This window comes from Dendrobates tinctorius, unplaced genomic scaffold (genome assembly GCF_039654945.1).
Source record: "Dendrobates tinctorius isolate UK_male_01 unplaced genomic scaffold, ASM3965494v1 ptg000120l, whole genome shotgun sequence".
NCBI classification, from domain to species: domain Eukaryota; kingdom Metazoa; phylum Chordata; class Amphibia; order Anura; family Dendrobatidae; genus Dendrobates; species Dendrobates tinctorius.
Genome location: NW_027361788.1, coordinates 33634661 through 33652853, shown reverse-complemented (window position 1 = coordinate 33652853; position 18193 = coordinate 33634661). Strand labels below are relative to the sequence as shown.

At 45.4% G+C, this 18193-nt stretch overlaps 1 protein-coding gene across 11 annotated transcripts in view; it reads left to right on the top strand.

Moving 5' to 3' along the window:
* The window catches only part of DNM1 (dynamin 1), a 230760-nt gene that overhangs the window by 96094 nt on the left and 116473 nt on the right, over positions 1 to 18193 (top strand). For all 11 annotated transcript variants that reach the window (XM_073541090.1, XM_073541093.1, XM_073541098.1 and 8 more), the window contains exons 3-7: positions 759 to 908; positions 1043 to 1246; positions 1333 to 1431; positions 9014 to 9174; positions 15892 to 16034. In XM_073541090.1, the coding sequence (XP_073397191.1) occupies positions 759 to 908; positions 1043 to 1246; positions 1333 to 1431; positions 9014 to 9174; positions 15892 to 16034 (757 nt within the window). The remainder of the gene's footprint in view (positions 1 to 758; positions 909 to 1042; positions 1247 to 1332; positions 1432 to 9013; positions 9175 to 15891; positions 16035 to 18193) is intronic.

The following is an 18193-nucleotide window of genomic DNA, read 5'->3' as shown; positions in this document are numbered from 1 at the left end:
GGCCATGTTGCTGATTGCCAATTTGGGCGCCTTTCGTTGGATAACACATAACACCCTTGTCCGGATGTTTCCGTCTTATCTTCCTCTGCCTCTGTCTCCTGCTTATCTCCCTCTGCCTCCTTTACTAATATGACCAGGAAATCTAATGTAAAAGATATATTATTTTAGTACATACATTTTGGATAAGGGATGTTTTCTAGTCATTGTCAGCGACCTGTGACATGTGTTACTATTTAATATAGCTTCCTGTGCCCGGAAAAGAATCACTTCCTTCATATTTAGTCCCAAAAAACACATGGTGCTCCAAATATTGGGGTCTACCAGCTTTGGACCTTGATTGCTGTGTAGACATATTGGATATTTTGCCATCCCCCTAAAATGAAACGGTCCCCATAGTGGGAGAAAATACATGTAAGGAAAGCAATACTTCCATCACTTTCACAGTGAAGGTAAGTCAGTCACCACTAGAGGGCGCTCACAGATTTATGCAACAGCCATTGAATTTGAGCACAAGTCCATCTTCAGTAAGCTCCCCTTAGTGGTGGCTCAGAAATTGTTGGTGCAACTCAGAGGCTAGAGAAGACAAATGGTGGGGAAAAAAATAATAAAACCTAATTGAAAAAATTATTTGTAGCCAAAAATGCATGCATTTGTGTAAAAAAAAGAAAATTGTCCCCAACCCCTTTAAGGATGTGAGAGCAATTGTCATACATCTTTTTTTTGGACATTATTTATACCATGTTTTGTCTGTACTATAGAATATGGAGAATTTCTTCACTGTAAGGGGAAAAAGTTCACAGACTTCGAAGAGATCCGATTGGAAATTGAGGCTGAAACGGACAGAATCACTGGGAGCAACAAGGGCATCTCTCCTGTGCCAATTAACCTTCGGGTATATTCTCCAAATGGTGAGTCCACTGTTGAAACCCCCTACCAATATAGGTAGAATGGACCCCTCTACATTCATACAAATGAGGTCCCTCTCAAATGAGCTGCGAAAAGTCTTCACGTATAACCCTGGTCTTTTATGTTCCCTTTTTAGTGCTTAACCTGACCCTGGTTGACCTCCCGGGTATGACCAAGGTCCCAGTAGGTGACCAACCTGCGGATATCGAGGCCCAGATCCGCGATATGCTCATGCAGTTTGTCACCAAGGAGAACTGCCTCATTCTTGCTGTATCTCCTGCTAACTCTGATCTGGCAAACTCTGATGCCTTGAAAATCGCCAAAGAAGTGGATCCGCAAGGTCGGTCTGGCAAACCTGTCTTATGTCGAACCTGCTCGGCCATCGGGGTAGTCGGTTTATTATACTTTTTTTAATTTGTTTTGCAGGACAACGCACCATTGGTGTCATAACCAAATTAGATCTGATGGACGAAGGGACTGATGCTAGAGATGTTTTGGAAAATAAATTATTACCCCTGCGAAGAGGTGAGCAGCCAACTTTTATTGGGTCAGGGTTAAAAATATATAGGTGACTGCAGCCGTCATGCAACTTACTGTTACCTAATGGATCATAACTATTTTAACAGGTGTCTTACTGCTTTTCTCCCTATCTTACTAGGTAGATATCGTACTAGGATATGTCACAGCTCACCTCCTCCTCCTGTACAATGACTGATAGCATCTCTATTACACAGTAGATAAAACTGGTGATGCCACAGCTCACCTACTGCTCCTCCTGTACAATGACTGATAGCATCTCTATATACAGTAGATAATACAGGGTCCACCATTCACAATAGGTGATGTCACAGCTCACCTCATCCTCCTGTACAATGACTGATAACATCTCCATATAGAGTAGATAATAGAGGATCCACCATTCTCAATAGGTGATGTCACAGCTCACCTCCTCCTCCTGTACAAAGACTGATAACACCTCTATATACAGTATGTAATAAGATCCACCATTCACAATAGGTGATATCACAGCCAGGTGCGGATACTGACAGCTTGGGCCCCTGTGCAAGAAATGTGTCTGGGCCCCCTTCCTTTTATGGCGACAAAGCTATATATATATATATATATATATATATATATATTGTAAGGTTCCACCATGTGAGTGGACGGGGATTACTCACTTTGCAAGTATTGGAGGTAAACACTGGCACGCTCAGGGTTAAAATGAAGCCATTCAGTTTATTACTAAGACTGTTCCAGCAGCCATTTTACTGTCTAAACATTCAGCTTTAACATGTGAATACAGAAACAGTCTCTCACTGACGCCGGTCAGTATAACACAGACACCTGTCCGTTACCTGCTGGTGTCGGCCACACAGGTTCCCGGATCCCTCTTGTCCTCAGAGGTATCCGTGAACATGGAACAAAACACAGTCTTTTCCTGAACAATACTTCTCACTGACCCCGGTCAGTATAACACACGGTTGTCAAGACCGTTACCTGTTGTATCGGCCACACAGGTTCTCGGATGCCTCTTATACTCAGAGGTATCCGATAAATATCCATTCACACACAGTCTCTTTCTGACCCCGGTCAGTATCACACGGTTTTCGAGACCGTCCGCTCCTTTTGGCTCGTAGTCACCGGCACGGCTTCCCCAGGCTATGCGACGTCCGAGCCTGGAACATGAAACATGGGAGCTCTTTTCCCACTGACAGACTCCTAGCACTCTCTCACACATGTGCAACACACCTTCCTTAGATAGCTCTAACCACTCCCAGTTACCCATCACATGGCTAGTCACATGTTCATGACCTCATCACAGGTCCTGCAGAATTCACAACCACACACATATCTTCAGACAAAACGGGGTACAGTGAACCCCTTCACCACGGAGTGAGGCACATGGGTAGCCCGGACCCAAATGTGAACAACAACTACTTAAAAATCTACGCACACTTAAGAAAAACACTCCAGGCTACATCACAGGGAGCTGCCATCCCAGTGACACATACCTTCCATTAACCACTTGACCACCAGTCACACCACACATTCCCCCCCTGTTCAAACTTGTGGGGTTGAACACTTGTAATATATCCGGGACCTCGAAACGTTACCTAGTGTTACCTAGCCCCATTTGTCGAGAGAACCGTCTCAGTCGGTTTTGGGCGTCATTCACCATCACCCCTTTGTTAGGCCTCCCCCGCCCCCAGTGGTCAGTATGTCAGCCTCAAACTTTAGCACTTGAGTCACTTTCTGTCTGTATCACCAGACCCTTTTTAGTCACCACACTTCCCAAATGTGTCCCTTCACGTGACCTTTCTCTCCATGGCCACCCCCCACGGTTGCGGTCATGAGCTCCATGTCCAATCGGTCCTACTGGCTGATGTGAGTCTGATCCTCAGTTACCACTTCCTCTACCGGGTCTCCTGTCTTTGCTACTCAGTTCTGAGTTAACAGTGGAGTCACTATCTCTACTCCGCTTTGCTTCAGACAGTGTACTGACAGTCTCTATGGAAGTTTCTCGTTTCTCAATATCTCGGGCTGGAAGCGGTCTCCATCTTCTTTCACCGATTTGGGCTAGCAGTCCTGTAAGGCGCCGTCTTTCCAGCCTTAACTGTTCCATCTCTTTCAGATATGCCATACGATACTCCAGCAGAGTAAATACATTATCAAGACTTTCCACCGTACCTAAAACGAAGAATGGTACCATACCCTTTTCCCTGGGTATCTGATCTTCATGGTCACCTGGAATACTTAGCTTCACCACTCCAGATTTATTCACCATCTCTTGCATGGCTTGACCATTTTTCCCAATGACTTTCCTCACCATAGGAATAGGTACACGTGTATTACATCTTCCAGAAGCCTCCGAGCTTTCCTCACATGCTCCAGCCAGTTAGCAGCTTTTTGATTCTCCAACTGGATCAACCACTTAATCTGCACACATCTCCAGTGCTGGTCACTCAGGACAGCTACTCTTTTTGCTGTGACACTAGATGTGGACAGTACCACTAACTGTTTATCTTCCAGGGTCTAATACACCTTACACGCCCCCACAGCAGTCTTGAAATCTTCATGCATAGACTCCCTGGCACACGCTTCTCTCAGGTCTTCAGGTACCTCTATCACACACTTGAAGAGCGAGGTCTCATTCTCTTCATGGAGAGATGGCTCCCGGTTTGCCATGGACCTTTCCATCAAGACATCTGCCACAACCGGTTGATTGTCTTATTCCGCGCTCAGCTCAAACTCTTCTTCAGTTTCACAATCTTCAAGACCCCTTGCCAAGATGGACATTTGCAGCTCCGTCTCATTATCACTCTGGCACTGCCGCTGTAATTCTGCAGCCTCCAACTTCTTCTCTTGCATTAGACCTCCTAATCCTTCCCGGAGCACCTCCATATCTCCCAATATGGCCTTATTCTTGGTTTGACACATTACCAGGTGACTTCTTAGCCCAGAGACTTCCTTCTCCAGCTCATCCACTCTATGCTCAGCCGCCTGTCTCAGGACCGTTTCTTGTTTAACAAGTTCTGTCCTTATCTTTAATACGGCCTGTAAATCTGCTTGGTCACCCTCAGGTACCTCTCGACTCTTTGTACCTTCCTTACAGTACTCCCTTTCTATCTTAGAGTCACAGTCACCCCCAGAGTCTGAGTCACACCCCACAGTAGAGTGAACCCTCCAGTTACCCTCTAACTGGGTGTCCCCTCCAGACATCTTATCTACCACATCACTATCAGTCATTCTGTGGTACATGTCAAGAGACATCGGGTCTGTAAGTTGGGGAGACGCACCCTTTCCTCTTGCGTCACCGTCTGAATGGGAGGCACCACCACTCGATCGGTCATCCTGGAACCAGCAGTCCCCACTTCTAACAGTGTCGGACCCTTCTGCTAAGTCCCCGAGTTGGTCAGACCCACCCTTTCTTCTGGTCACTCTTACCTCTGACCCATCCACTTTGGGAGGCATCACTGTCTCAATGCATGCCACCCTAACAGTAGAGAGGCCTCCTTCCTCCTGCTGTAGAGGAACTCCCCTCTCCCACAAGTCAGAGAACAGTTTAGAGTTCCGGCCTATAACCACTGGACTAGACAAATTCGGGACTACAGTGCTATCCTGTCCCGCAATGTCCCAGCCTGTCTCAAAGATTACCATGGCCATGGGACAATCCTTAGTGCCCACGTGGTTGCAGGTGACCCTGACCTTTCTACCAGGTATTTCAAACCCCTCAGGTGCAACCCTCACTAGAGTCACCAGACTCCTAGGGTCGACCAGACCAACCACATCTTCATTATTTATCTGTAGGGCACAGTCCCATAGCATTGTGCCAGGTGGGTAGTTCACAAGGCAGACTGGACACATATAGTACATTTGCCCTTGGCAACAGTTCGTCTCCACCACCCTTTTATGTCAGGATGCTTCGCCTGCTTTTGGGTAAGTACGATTTCCTAGGACCCCACCCCTTTTTGGGCAACTACTCCCTTTTGTGATACCGCCCCCTTTTGGGACTCCACCTCCTTTTGGGATACCGCCCCCTTTTGGGACTTCACCCCTTTTTGGGCCACCAACCCCATTTGGGTCACCGCCCCGTTTCAGGATTTCCCCATGTCCCGTCTACAGGCCTTCTTAGACCAGAGTTCACACAGTATAGTTTCTGTCTTTCGGGCTTGTGCTGGCCCTTTAAGAGGTTGAACACTCTGATAACCGCTTACGACATCACACCAGCTTCTGCTGGCACTGCCACAGCTCCTGCTGTAGCCACAAATCACCGGCACCTCTGGCTGCCGCTCACAAGCAGCTGCTGACGTCACTGCAGCTTCCGCTGCAGAAACTCTTGCTGCAACCTGCAACTGTAGCTCCCACTGCCACAAGTCCGTGCACGCTTCCGCAGCGCCATATTCGTGGACCCGCCGATCCACAGCAAGCTTCGTAACCCCGCCGAGTTACAGCCAGCTGCTTATCACCTTTGTAGCCCCACCGAGCCACCACAAGCCAACTTGAGAAAAAAAAAACTTTGTGATCCCACTGAGCCACAGCAAGTTGGGAAGAAGAACAAAAAAAAAATTGATCCACAGCAAAATACCTGCACACGTGCTCCTTGGACCACTGCCCGCATTCTCCACCAATTGTAAGGTTCCACCATGTGAGTGGATGGGGATTACTCACTTTGCAAGTCCTTTCAATTAACGCTGAAGACTGAAGAGAAAAAGCAGGACCAGAAGGAGAAATGCACACCACCAATATATGTAATACAAGGAAAAAAAAGCTTTTATTAACAACAATGTCAATTTAAAAACAAGTAAAAACAAGAACAATCATATTCCCACTGTTAACCCTGATCCGTGCAAAAAATATAGATAGCGTCTCATACATATAACATAAATATGTCAATGTACATGAATTGATAAATGGGGAGAGTATCCACTATCAGGTGTATACACAAAGATACATGTGGTCATATCACTATACCATGCACAAAAAATGTAATACTGATACAATCACCCCTTAATATAGACTCATGAATAAACAACACCTTAGGTAGGATATCGCAATAGACAATATGTCTGTCACAATAACCACATGAAGCACTCCCTTGGAGATTTGACAATGCATGGGACAAGGACAGAAATGGAGCCTGTCCCAAATCAAAGCACTAATTGTGCAACCATATGACCCAAAATAACATAATTCCACATGCCACGTGGAGACTATGAACGTCAAAAGTCACACAAGGAGGGCAACAAAAGATGGTGTCCCAAATACGGATACTCATAGCACACCAGTGCATAGAGTGATAAAGCCATCCAATTGCAACGCGTGTCGCCGTACCAAGACGGCTTCGTCACTTCCCCTGATGAAGCCGTCTTGGTACGGCGACACGCATTGAACGGCTTTTCCCTCTGTTACCCTGCTTGTACTGACGCCGTGGTACGGATCCTTCACATGCATTTTATCATATTTAGATCCACATGTGATCCTTTGCCCCTTGCAATTGGATGGCTTTATCACTCTATGCACTGGTGTGCTATGAGTAGCCATATTTGGGACACCATCTTTTGTTGCCCTCCTTGTGTGACTTTTGACGTTCATAGTCTCCACGTGGCATGTGGAATTATGTTATTTTGGGTCATATGGTTGCACAATTAGTGCTTTGATTTGGGACAGGCTCCATTTTTGTCCTTGTCCCATGCATTGTCAAATCTCCAAGGGAGTGCTTCATGTGGTTATTGTGACAGACATATTGTCTATTGCGATATTTATGTTATATGTATGAGACGCCATCTATATTTTTTGCACGGATCAGGGTTAACAGTGGGAATATGATTGTTCTTGTTTTTACTTGTTTTTAAATTGACATTGTTGTTAATAAAAGCTTTTTTTCCTTGTATTACATATATTGGTGGTGTGCATTTCTCCTTCTGGTCCTGCTTTCTCTCTTCAGTCTTCAGCATTATTTCATGTGATCATGGATTTGCACCCCCGCCATCTTATATGTGTCTTAATATGAGCAGTGCACCCTACCTTTTCATTTTCATTTTCAATTAACGCTTGCGCAATTTACTTATGAAATGGGAATCAACCTTCAATGAGACCTATGCCTGCGGTTCTTTGAGGGTGCATTTTGCATTTTTTACATGCTGTTAATAGGTGGGATTTAATGTTTACATTTGATACATTATAATGGTTCATGTGCTTTGATACATTGAATTGGTATATGCCCTGGACCCATGTATTAATTTTTTAGGGTCTTTTTATCATTTGTTTGCTATATATGAACAATTTTTGGTGTAATAAAATTATCCATTTTTTATTATCTTTTGTATGGAACTCCATTTTTTTGGTTATTTCTATATACAGTATGTAACAGGATACACCATTCACAATAGGTGATGTTACAGCTCACCTCCTACCCCTCCCTTCACAATGACAATTGCCCATATTACAGCATTTTTTATTTCCTTTTACATGTTAATTTTTTTTTGTGTTAAAATAGTTTTTATTGTGTGGATTTTTAACAAATAACATGGGAAAAAGGGAAGACATAATAAACATATATAATGAACAATACAAATTAACATTAATAACAATGTATATTGTCACCTCAACTATCTAAGAGGGAAGTGAAAAACAAGGAAAAAAACAAGTTTTGCTTGGTTTTTCATGCATTTTTTGCTGCATTTTTGCTGTGTTTGGCATGCTAGATTTGTCTCTTCTGCATGCTGATAAAGTTTAGTGCAAAAAAAATTGTCCTATTCTACGGAATAAGGTTTTGGCACAAAAAACGCAGCAAAACATGATACCTGCATTTTGCTGTGGATTTTCAGCGTCTTTTCATTCATGTCAGTGGGTGAAAAACGCTGAAAAAAACAAGAAAGAAGTGTCATGCTCTTTTGTGCAAAAAACAAGCAAGCACAAAATACTGATGACAGAGAGAGAGGAAAAGGAGAGAAAGGAAATGGGAAAGGAGGAGGGAAAGGGGAAAGGAAAAAGTAAAACAAGGAAAAGAAGGGAGGAATAAAAATAAGCTGGTAAAGAAAAGGAGAAACAGGGAAAAGATTAATCTGAAAAACAGTATAAAACATTCCTCATATAGAAAGTTTGGAATATGTATTCAACAAAAAGATGATCGTAACAATTAAGTTTTATTAAGAACATGGTAAAATAAAAGGTTCCATGAAGACCATTTGACCTCATATTTGGAAAGAGAGATATTTTAAGGGCAAATACTAATTCAAAGGTGTTGCGAACAGAGATTCTGTCAATAATATGTACTGTATATGAAAAAATGAAATAATAAACTTTTTTTTAAATAATTACAATAAACATAAAAATTTGATTAAGACAATAGATCAGGGTTCCCCAACGCCAGTCCTCAAGGCCCACCAACAGATCATGTTTTAAGGATTTCCTTTGTATTGCACAGGTGAAGTAATTATCACCTGAGCAATACTAAGGAAATCCTGAAAACATGATCTGTTGGTGGGCCTTGAGGACTGGAGTTGGGGAACCCTGCAATAGATCATTTTCTGATGTCACATTGCGTTTAAGCCATAGGCGTCGTCAGTGATCTATTCCCCCAAGTCATTGCTGTTGTCTATGACAGGTTACATTGGCGTGGTGAACAGAAGCCAGAAAGACATAGATGGTAAGAAGGATATCCAAGCTGCTTTAGCGGCTGAAAGGAAGTTCTTTCTTTCACACCCATCTTACCGACATCTTGCTGAGCGCATGGGGACCCCGCACTTACAAAGAGCTCTCAATCAGGTAACTATGCTTGGATACGTCGATGACCTCCTAAGGTGGGCGGTAGAGTTGAGCGACTTTTGGTTTTTTAGGGTCGAGTTTCGTTTCGTGAAACCCGACTTTTCCAAAAGTCGGGTCGAGCAACATCGGCCGATTATAGGGAAAAGTCGGGGTCGTCCCGAAACACGAAACCCAATGTAAGTCAATGGGGAATAAAAGTCGGCAGTGAGAGGAGGACAGGAAACACACCTACAGTGCCCATTTGAATGCCAAAAGCATCAATTCTTCTTACTTAAGCTTGTCAACCTTAATTAACTTCATAATACAAGTTACGCACTGAAAAATGGGGGTTATTTGGCTAAAGTTGTGGGGGGGTAGGGCTGGCTCCAGGTTTTCATGTGCCCTGGGCGAAAGAGCGCCCCTTTAACACATACCACAACTCATCATGCTCCGATACGGCAGAGAAATAGCAGTATAGTACAATGAAAAATACTTCACTTTTTACATCTCATGACGAGGCCCATCTATTTCTCCATACAGAATCATTGGTCCCATATAATGTTTGAAACAGTATATGATGAGCTCCACATAATGCTACAGTATATGTTGGTCCCCATGGATGAAGCTCCACTGTCTTATGGGCCCAAATAATGCTCCAAACATAATTTCTAATGCTCTAGTGTATAATGGGCCCTGTAAATGCTGCTCCAGTGTCTGATGTCCACCTTTGGAATGTTCCAGTGTATGGTGGGCCCCATCTATCATTCTCCAGAGTATAGTGCTCCCCAAAAATTGCTGTCCCAACATTGAAAACAATCAAATAAGTCTCCTCGCTAGGGAATCCCTGTACTAGTCTGGACTCCTCGTTGTCCCCATCTTCCATCTCACTGCACAGTATTTCAACCTTTCAAGTGCTGTGATCCTGAGCAAGCAGGGGGGGCCCACTCGTTGGCGACGGCACTGGCACAGGGCCCCTGATAGTACGGTGGTGTGTCTGATGGCGGGTGGGCCGAACCTGCACTTTCATCTGCAGCTTCCTCTTTGTCACCGTGTAAGATGGAACTGTATATGGGAAGGGTAACCTGAGTTTCATCAGGGTCAGATTCAGGCCGTGTAGCGTGCGAGGGGAATGTAGTGGTCTGGGTCAATGTACCAGCAGATTCATCGAGCAGTGGCTGGGCATCAGTGCACTTGTGTCGCCCCCAAGAGTACGGTCGCCACAGTGGCATTACCTTCCTCCTAGGGAGTGTGATGTCATGCTTGGGAGCAACGAAGGATCTCTCTAGCAGGTTAACTGATTGGGCGGCGTTATTCCCACGAGTCATGACCCTCCAAACAGCGTTCATGAAGGCAAAGTGTTTGTTTTACGTGGTCAGTATGGTTGCAAAGCTGAAACTTAAAGGAATGTCCAGAAGGGCACCACCAGGAGTGGAGCCTACGGTTAAATTCGACTCCACCTGGGAAACCTCAACCATGCCAGCTACAGAAAAGATGCACACATTGCAAGCTTAATTCCGTTAACGAACGAGACTCCGTCATGCCCCGCGGTCCGAGTCCGGCTTACTAGAGGGACACGTGAGGCTCTGGCACATGAGATTGGCCAATAACTGGTGTGTCATGCCCTTACATGTCCGTGGCTGCATGTGCGCTACACTGAAAAGGCCAGCGTTTGTCGCTTACAGGTGCAGATAACCCACTGAACAACGTTAGTGATGGGGATCACTGATTACAATTATTACCCGCGAACGATGATTTCCCAGTAAGTGCAGGTCAACCGCAGTTCTGGAATTAGGTCTAACCGTCATTCCTGAAAAAATGAAAAACTTACGTGTGCAAACCACAGGTGCTGTAGCTTGCTTAACAGCTCGCCAGCCGTTCTCACGCCCAGTATGGATTATACGTGATTGCACAAAGGTGAGAAAGGGTACCGTATCCCTGGATAACATGTATGGATAGCGTACACATTCAAAATATATGTCTATACATCAGGAGGCAGGCTCAGACGGTGTTAGGCCCAGTATGGCTTGCACATGATTGCACAAAGGTGAGAAAGGGTACCGTATCCCCGGATAACATGTATGGATAGCGTACACATTCAAAATATATGTCTATACATCAGGAGGCAGGCTCAGACGGTGTTAGGCCCAGTATGGCTTGCATGTGATTGCACAAAGGTGAGAAAGGGTACCGTATCCCCGGATAACATGTATGGATAGCATACACATTCAAAATATATGTCTATACATCAGGAGGCAGGCTCAGATGGTGTTAGGCCCAGTATGGATTGCACGTGATTGCACAAAGGTGAGAAAGGGTACCGTATCCCCGGATAACATGTATGGATAGCGTACACATTCAAAATATATGTCTATACATCAGGAGGCAGGCTCAGACGGTGTCAGGCACAGTATGGATTTGACGGCCCAGACTACACAGCGGAGGAGCAGGGAGAGGTAAAGATTGCAGTGATGGACACGTAACGGCCCTGGCCATGCCAACTGGACCATGCATCAGTTGTGAGGTGCACCTTTCCACTCACTGACTGCTTGAGTGCATGGACAATGCGGTCTTTTACATGATGGTGGAGGGCTGGGATGGCTTTGCGAGAGAAGAAGTGGCGACTGGGTAGGTCATAGCATGGTACTGCATAGGCCATGAGTTTGTGGAAAGCTGCGCTTTCCACCAACCGATAGGGCATCATCTCAAACGAGATTAGTTTGGCAATGTGGGTGTTCAAACCCAGTGTACGCGGATGAGAGACTGAGTACTTTTTTGACCTACTCATAGTGTCTGGGAGGGTGAGCTGGACTTGAGAGCTGCATATGGTGGAAGTAGCGGTGGACAGGGCGGACTGAGAGAGGGTTGATGATGGTGATGGAGTTGGTGTTCTTTCTGATGGCCTAGATTCAGTATTTCGTTGATATAACAGTGGGATTCCCTGACTGCTGTGGCCTTGCAACGACACCTCAACATTTGCTGCTGTGCTAACCGGTGGGCTTACAGTGGGGGAAACAATGTAGCGTTGCTGACTACCTTCTTTGTGATCAGTTGCACATGTGGCACTTGAGGTTTGGTGTTGTGTCCACGCTTGCAAGTGCATGGTGGTTAAATGTCTAAGCATGCAACTGGTATTCAAATTTTTCAGATTTTTCCCTCAGCTAAAGGTCTTTGCGCACTTCTTACAGATAACCTTGGCCTGATCATGAGGATTTTGTTCAAAAAAGTGCCACACTGCACTCTTCCTACTTTGGCAGACATTTTGCGGCCTAGCACGCTGTGATCTTTTGACCCTCTGGACAAGCTGTCCAGCAACTCTTTTGATTTTTGGAACCTGTCTTTGGAGTGCTCCGGGCCTGCCAGATAACAGCTGTTGCGATGTCGATGTCTGCTGTGGATGCTCCTCATCTGAGCTATTGGAAGCAGCACCCTCTTCCCCCAATGGATGCCAATCTGGGTCAACAACTGGGTCATCCATCACCTCCTCTTCAATGTCATGTGCACCTTCCTCTGTGTCACCGTGTATGGTGGTATAGTGTGCGGGAAGGGACACCTGAGTCTCATCAGGGTCAGAATCTGGCTCTGTACACTGCGAGGACAATGTAGTGCTCTGAGTGAATGTACCAGCAGAATCATTTATCAGCGGCTGTGCATCAGTGCACTCCATGTCAGATTCATCTTGGCCTGGGTAATTCACCATTTCACTTGATAATCCAGGCATGGTATGTGAAAACAGCTCCATGGAGTAATCAGTAGTATGGCCTGCGTCATCCTTCAATCTTGGTTGGGGTGAAGGACACAAGGAAAGGTGTGGTTCATGAACATGAGCCTCCAATGACGACTCAGTGCTTTTACTTTTTACAACTTCAGAAGAGGAGGCGATAGAGCTGGAGGCTGAGTCAGCAATGTAAGACAAAACTTTTTCCTGATGCTCTGGCTTTAAAAGCGGTTTGCCAACTCCTAGAAAACTAAGCCTTCGAAGCCTTATGGAGCCAGACGATGACGCAGGCTCAACACCTCCTGCATTCGGTCCTATTTTGCTCTTGCCACTACCATCAGATCCACCACCAACACCATCATTACCAGCTGCCAACCCCCGCCCAATTCCACGGCCTCTTCCACCAGCCTTCCTCATTTTTTGTAGAAATGTAGACAAAATCCAACAAACTATATAGTAATGTAAAACAAGGTACAAGGTGTCTGTAGGACAGGGGAGATTTTGAATTTCTGCACACACTTGTGGACACTGGACACTTATGGATTGTGTGAGGCCCACTGAATATAACAGCGCTATGTCACAGGCTCGATGGCACAGGTGTGAAAAAAGTGACTACAGGATAAGGGAGATTTTGAATTTCTGCACACACTAGTGGACACTGGACACTTTTGGATTGTGTGAGGCCCACTGAATATCAGAGCGCTATGTCACAGGCTCGATGGCACAGGTGTGAAAAAAGTGACTACAGGATAAGGGAGATTTTGAATTTCTGCACACACTAGTGGACACTGGACACTTTTGGATTGTGTGAGGCCCACTGAATATCAGAGCGCTATGTCACAGGCAGAAATTGGCTAGTGTATCACAAACTACAAGGTGTATGTAGAATTGGGCAGAATAGGAATCTCCCTAGAGTGTAGGTCTGTAAGAACGGAACAAGTCCTCCACTTATCCTTCCACAGTGACACACAGCTTCACTGTGGCCGTGATAACAGCCGTTACACGGCACTGAGAGGAGCGTGCACGTACACGGCTGTCCGGTGTACGTAAAATTGTCAAGCTCCGTGTTTTTTAAGTATACGGACTGACACACGCTGTCTCTCTATAGTTTTGAATGTGATCAAACAGCAAATATATTTAACTGTTTGAAAGCTAGACAAAACTAGTAGGTGCAGGTCTGTAAGAACGGAACATGTCCTCGACTTATTCTCACACAGTGACACACAGATAGCTTCACTGTGGCCGTGATTACAGCCGTTACACGGTACTGAGAGGATCGTGCACATACACTGCTGTCCGGTGTACGTAAAATTGTCAAGCTCCGTGTTTTTTAAGTATACGGACTGACACACGCTGTCTCTCTATAGTTTTGAATGTGATCAAACAGCAAATATATTTAACTGTTTGAAAGCTAGACAAAACTAGTAGGTGCAGGTCTGTAAGAACGGAACATGTCCTCGACTTATTCTCACAGAGTGACACACAGATAGCTTCACTGTGGCCGTGATTACAGCTGTTACACGGTACTGAGAGGAGCGTGCACGTACATGGCTGTCCGGTGTACGTAAAATTGTCAAGCTCCGTGTTTTTTAAGTATACGGACTGACACACGCTGTCTCTCTATAGTTTTGAATGTGATCAAACAGCAAATATATTTAACTGTTTGAAAGCTAGACAAAACTAGTAGGTGCAGGTCTGTAAGAACGGAACATGTCCTCGACTTATTCTCACAGAGTGACACACAGATAGCTTCACTGTGGCTGTTATAACAGCCGTTACACGGTACTGTGTGAGGAGCGTACACCGCTGTATGGTGTGAAAAAATGCACGCTCAGTACCTCAGCAGGACAAAAAAAAAATTGGGATTGCTTTTAAAAAAGCAGTTTGCAGAGCAGTGGGTAAACAGCAATGCAGCTGTCAGGAAGCCTTAGAAGGCAGCCTAACAACCAACACCGCTGATCCACCACAATATAGCCTCCCCTTGCACTGCACACACAGTGACTGGTGTGTTGTACAGGCAAAATCGCTAGCAGCAGAAGCAGTTTTTTTCTCTTCTTCCCTGCCTAACGCTCTCCCTACAGAATCAGCAGTAGCAACCTCTCCCTATGCTAAGATCGGCAGAAGTAAGATGGCGGTTGGTGTGCACGCCCTTTTATAACCCCTGTGACGCCCACCTAAGCAAGCCAATCACTTGCATGCCCTTCTGAAAGATGGTGGTGACCCCTGCCTATGTCATCACGTTGCCCACAGTGTCCATGGATCCTGATTGGCTGAAAAAGAGCGCAAAACAAACTTTTGAAACGCGACTTTGGCGCGTAAGTCGCCGACCTCGTGGCCGACCTCATCCTAGGGTCGGGTTTCGTTTCATGAAACCCGACTTTGCCAAAAGTCGGCGACTTTTGAAATTTTTCGACCCGTTTCGCTCAACTCTAGTGGGCGGTGAATTTATTAAACTAGAATTGGTTATAACTTGTAACAGGCTAGGAAAACCTGATTGTTTATTGAAGGACCCTGGCTCTGCAGGGAAAATACTTAAGACCCCCATACTCATTAAATAAATACAGGGGAAACCACCAATTTTGGATGGACCAACGAACCACAGTTATCTGATGTGTTTGGTGAACTTTAAAAGAGTTGTTCGGTAAAAAAATAATACCTGTCCAAAGGGTAGATGATAAATGTATGACAACTTGTGGCCTGGATGCTGAGACTCCCACAAATCTTGAGAATGGGGTGGAGGATGTGACAAACGTCCCTTGTGTGAACGGAGCAATAGTGATCATGTGCGATCACTGCTATTCTGTCCAAAGAAGTGGTGGTAGCATGCGCTCACTATCGCAAATGCTCACTTAGGCACCTAAGTTCTTGGGGTTGTTGGTGGTCCAAGCATCATACATTGATCATTTGTTCTCTAGATGTTTATGTGTTTCTCTTGCTTGTTTTGGTTGCAATCTCCCCTTCTGGTTTGGATATAATCGTTTGCCCAAGGGACAACTAATCAACTTTTTTTTTTGGTCCAATAGCAACTGACCAACCACATTCGGGACACTCTACCGGGGCTGCGAAATAAGCTGCAGAGTCAACTCCTGTCCATTGAGAAGGAAGTGGAAGAGTACAAGAATTTCCGTCCAGATGACCCGGCTCGTAAAACCAAGGCTCTTCTCCAGTGAGTTCTGCTTTTCATTAATGTCTCCTGAAGTTTCTTCAGGCGAGACAATTCCCATTTCTCTAGTACATGGCATTACAATTGATTTCTACCTTGGATTAATGTAATCTGGATCCACCAATATTCTTCCTATTGAGAAGAAGTCATCGTAGATTGGGGGTCATCAGCAATTTCCAAAAAGTAGGTTGGGTCTTCAGCAGTCTTTCGTATGCTCATCTGAACCTGGTCTTAGAGTGGTATATAAAATTCCAGACTTGACGAGTCTACCTTAAAGTTTTTCTGATACAAAAAAGGACTGAAACTTGAGAGACAAAACACAGAATTCACTGTATCAACTTTCTTTGAGTTGGCTTAGATACTATAGTGGTATGGATTTGTTTTTTCTTCCTGAATAGTCCTGCCTCTGATCCTATAATCTCTCCCCTTGGTAGGACCATTCGAAATCTTGTGCATGTGCGCAACTGTTGGTGGTCCTACCATAGCGAGTATGTGAGTGTATGCATAACTGTATGTGGGCTGTCAATCATCCCAAAGGGGCGTGATTAAAATATTAGAGACAGGACGAGGCCTTTGAGAAGCTGCAGAGTTATAGTTCAGTTTTGCAAGTTAAGAACGTTAATGTGCAAATGGGTCGCCCTCCCAGGGCTGTGGGGTACTCGGTACTGGGCCCGATGAGCTTCAATGGGAGATGTCACGGCAGCTGGGACCCAGTCCGTGGCCCTGGGCGCACATTTTAAAAGGGGGAATGTTGAGTGTGCTTATGATGATTATAATGAATGAGTTGTGACGCCACCTGTGGTGTTCGGCAATGAAGATGTTAAGCCGACGCTGCAGACAGATCCTCTGGGACAGATGGTGTGGTGCAGCAATGATGTTATAGCCCTCCACAGGCAGGGCTCTAGTCCCAGGGCAGAGTAGGTGAAGTGACACGTAGATGGTGTAGTGTCAGGCGCAGGGGATGTAGCAGTGCCAGGCAGGTTGACGCAGGAATAAGTGGAGGACACCAGGGCATGTAGTTCCAAAGCTTTACTCACAGTCTGTTGTGGCACAAGAGCCCGCATCCGTGCCGTGTCCTCCGGGCCAGGAGCTCAGCCAACTTCCAGGCAAGATAAAGTACTCCCTTCCAACACTCCGCCAACATATGTGCCTTTTCTGAACGTCTCCCTCTTAGCGCCTTTAGTGAAGTACTCACAGTACTGAGTTACACTGGAGTTCCTCCTGTCAGATGTTCCTATGAACTCTACTTGTACGGCAGACAGCTGTAGCCTGTTTCGGGGACTCCTTACTACCTAGTCCCAGCTCTCTCACGTTGCTGTTGTGCCCCCAAGTCTGGTGTGGGAATAAAGTGCAGGACCATTAGTATCCATACAACCTCGGGGACCGGACCCTGGCCTTGCGCTTAGAACTTGGGAAGGGTTCTCCTCTAACCCTAATCCTTAGTTCTCTTCTTCTCCTCACGTTCCATACTAATCCTTTCCTTCTTATGGAGAGTCAGGCTTTCTATCAGTGTCCCTTTCCTGTGCCAGCGGACCCAGGTCACTGAGGTCGGCTGCAGCACTTCCTTCCTCCATCCCACTCCGGGGATCTCCTTTCACAGACTGACTTCGTCAGACTCCTGTGACAAACTGACCCAATCCTACACTCTTCCCGCTCTTTTGATGCAAAACTAAACTCCACCCACCTCCCAGTACGCTTCGTGTTCCAAGCAGGGAGCCACCAAAGGGTGCTTTGCTACACTACTATGTTGTGTGGGATGCAGGTGTTGGAGTGTGGTCAGGTGTCTCCACCTTACCTGGATGGTGGGGTACCACACCTCAGGAGGAGGTGCAGTACCTCTGTGGCGACTGAACCCTCATAATACCTTATCAGAATACCGAAATCCACATACATGCTGTGATAGTAGCATGGGACAGTTAGAAACGGACCTGATGGCTTCCCTTTCAGAGCACAATTCAGGAACATAGTAGAGCTCAGTTTATCCAGGAATAGCAGAACCAAGTTTATTAAATTGATAAGGAAAATAATGAATACAGCTATTATATTCTATCATTTGCCTGTATGTTATATTACTTGTTACATACCCGCATTCTCCACCACTTGATATGGAAATTTCTTTCTACCAAAGATCTGGTCTTCCCAGGTGATTTGAATAAAAAGTA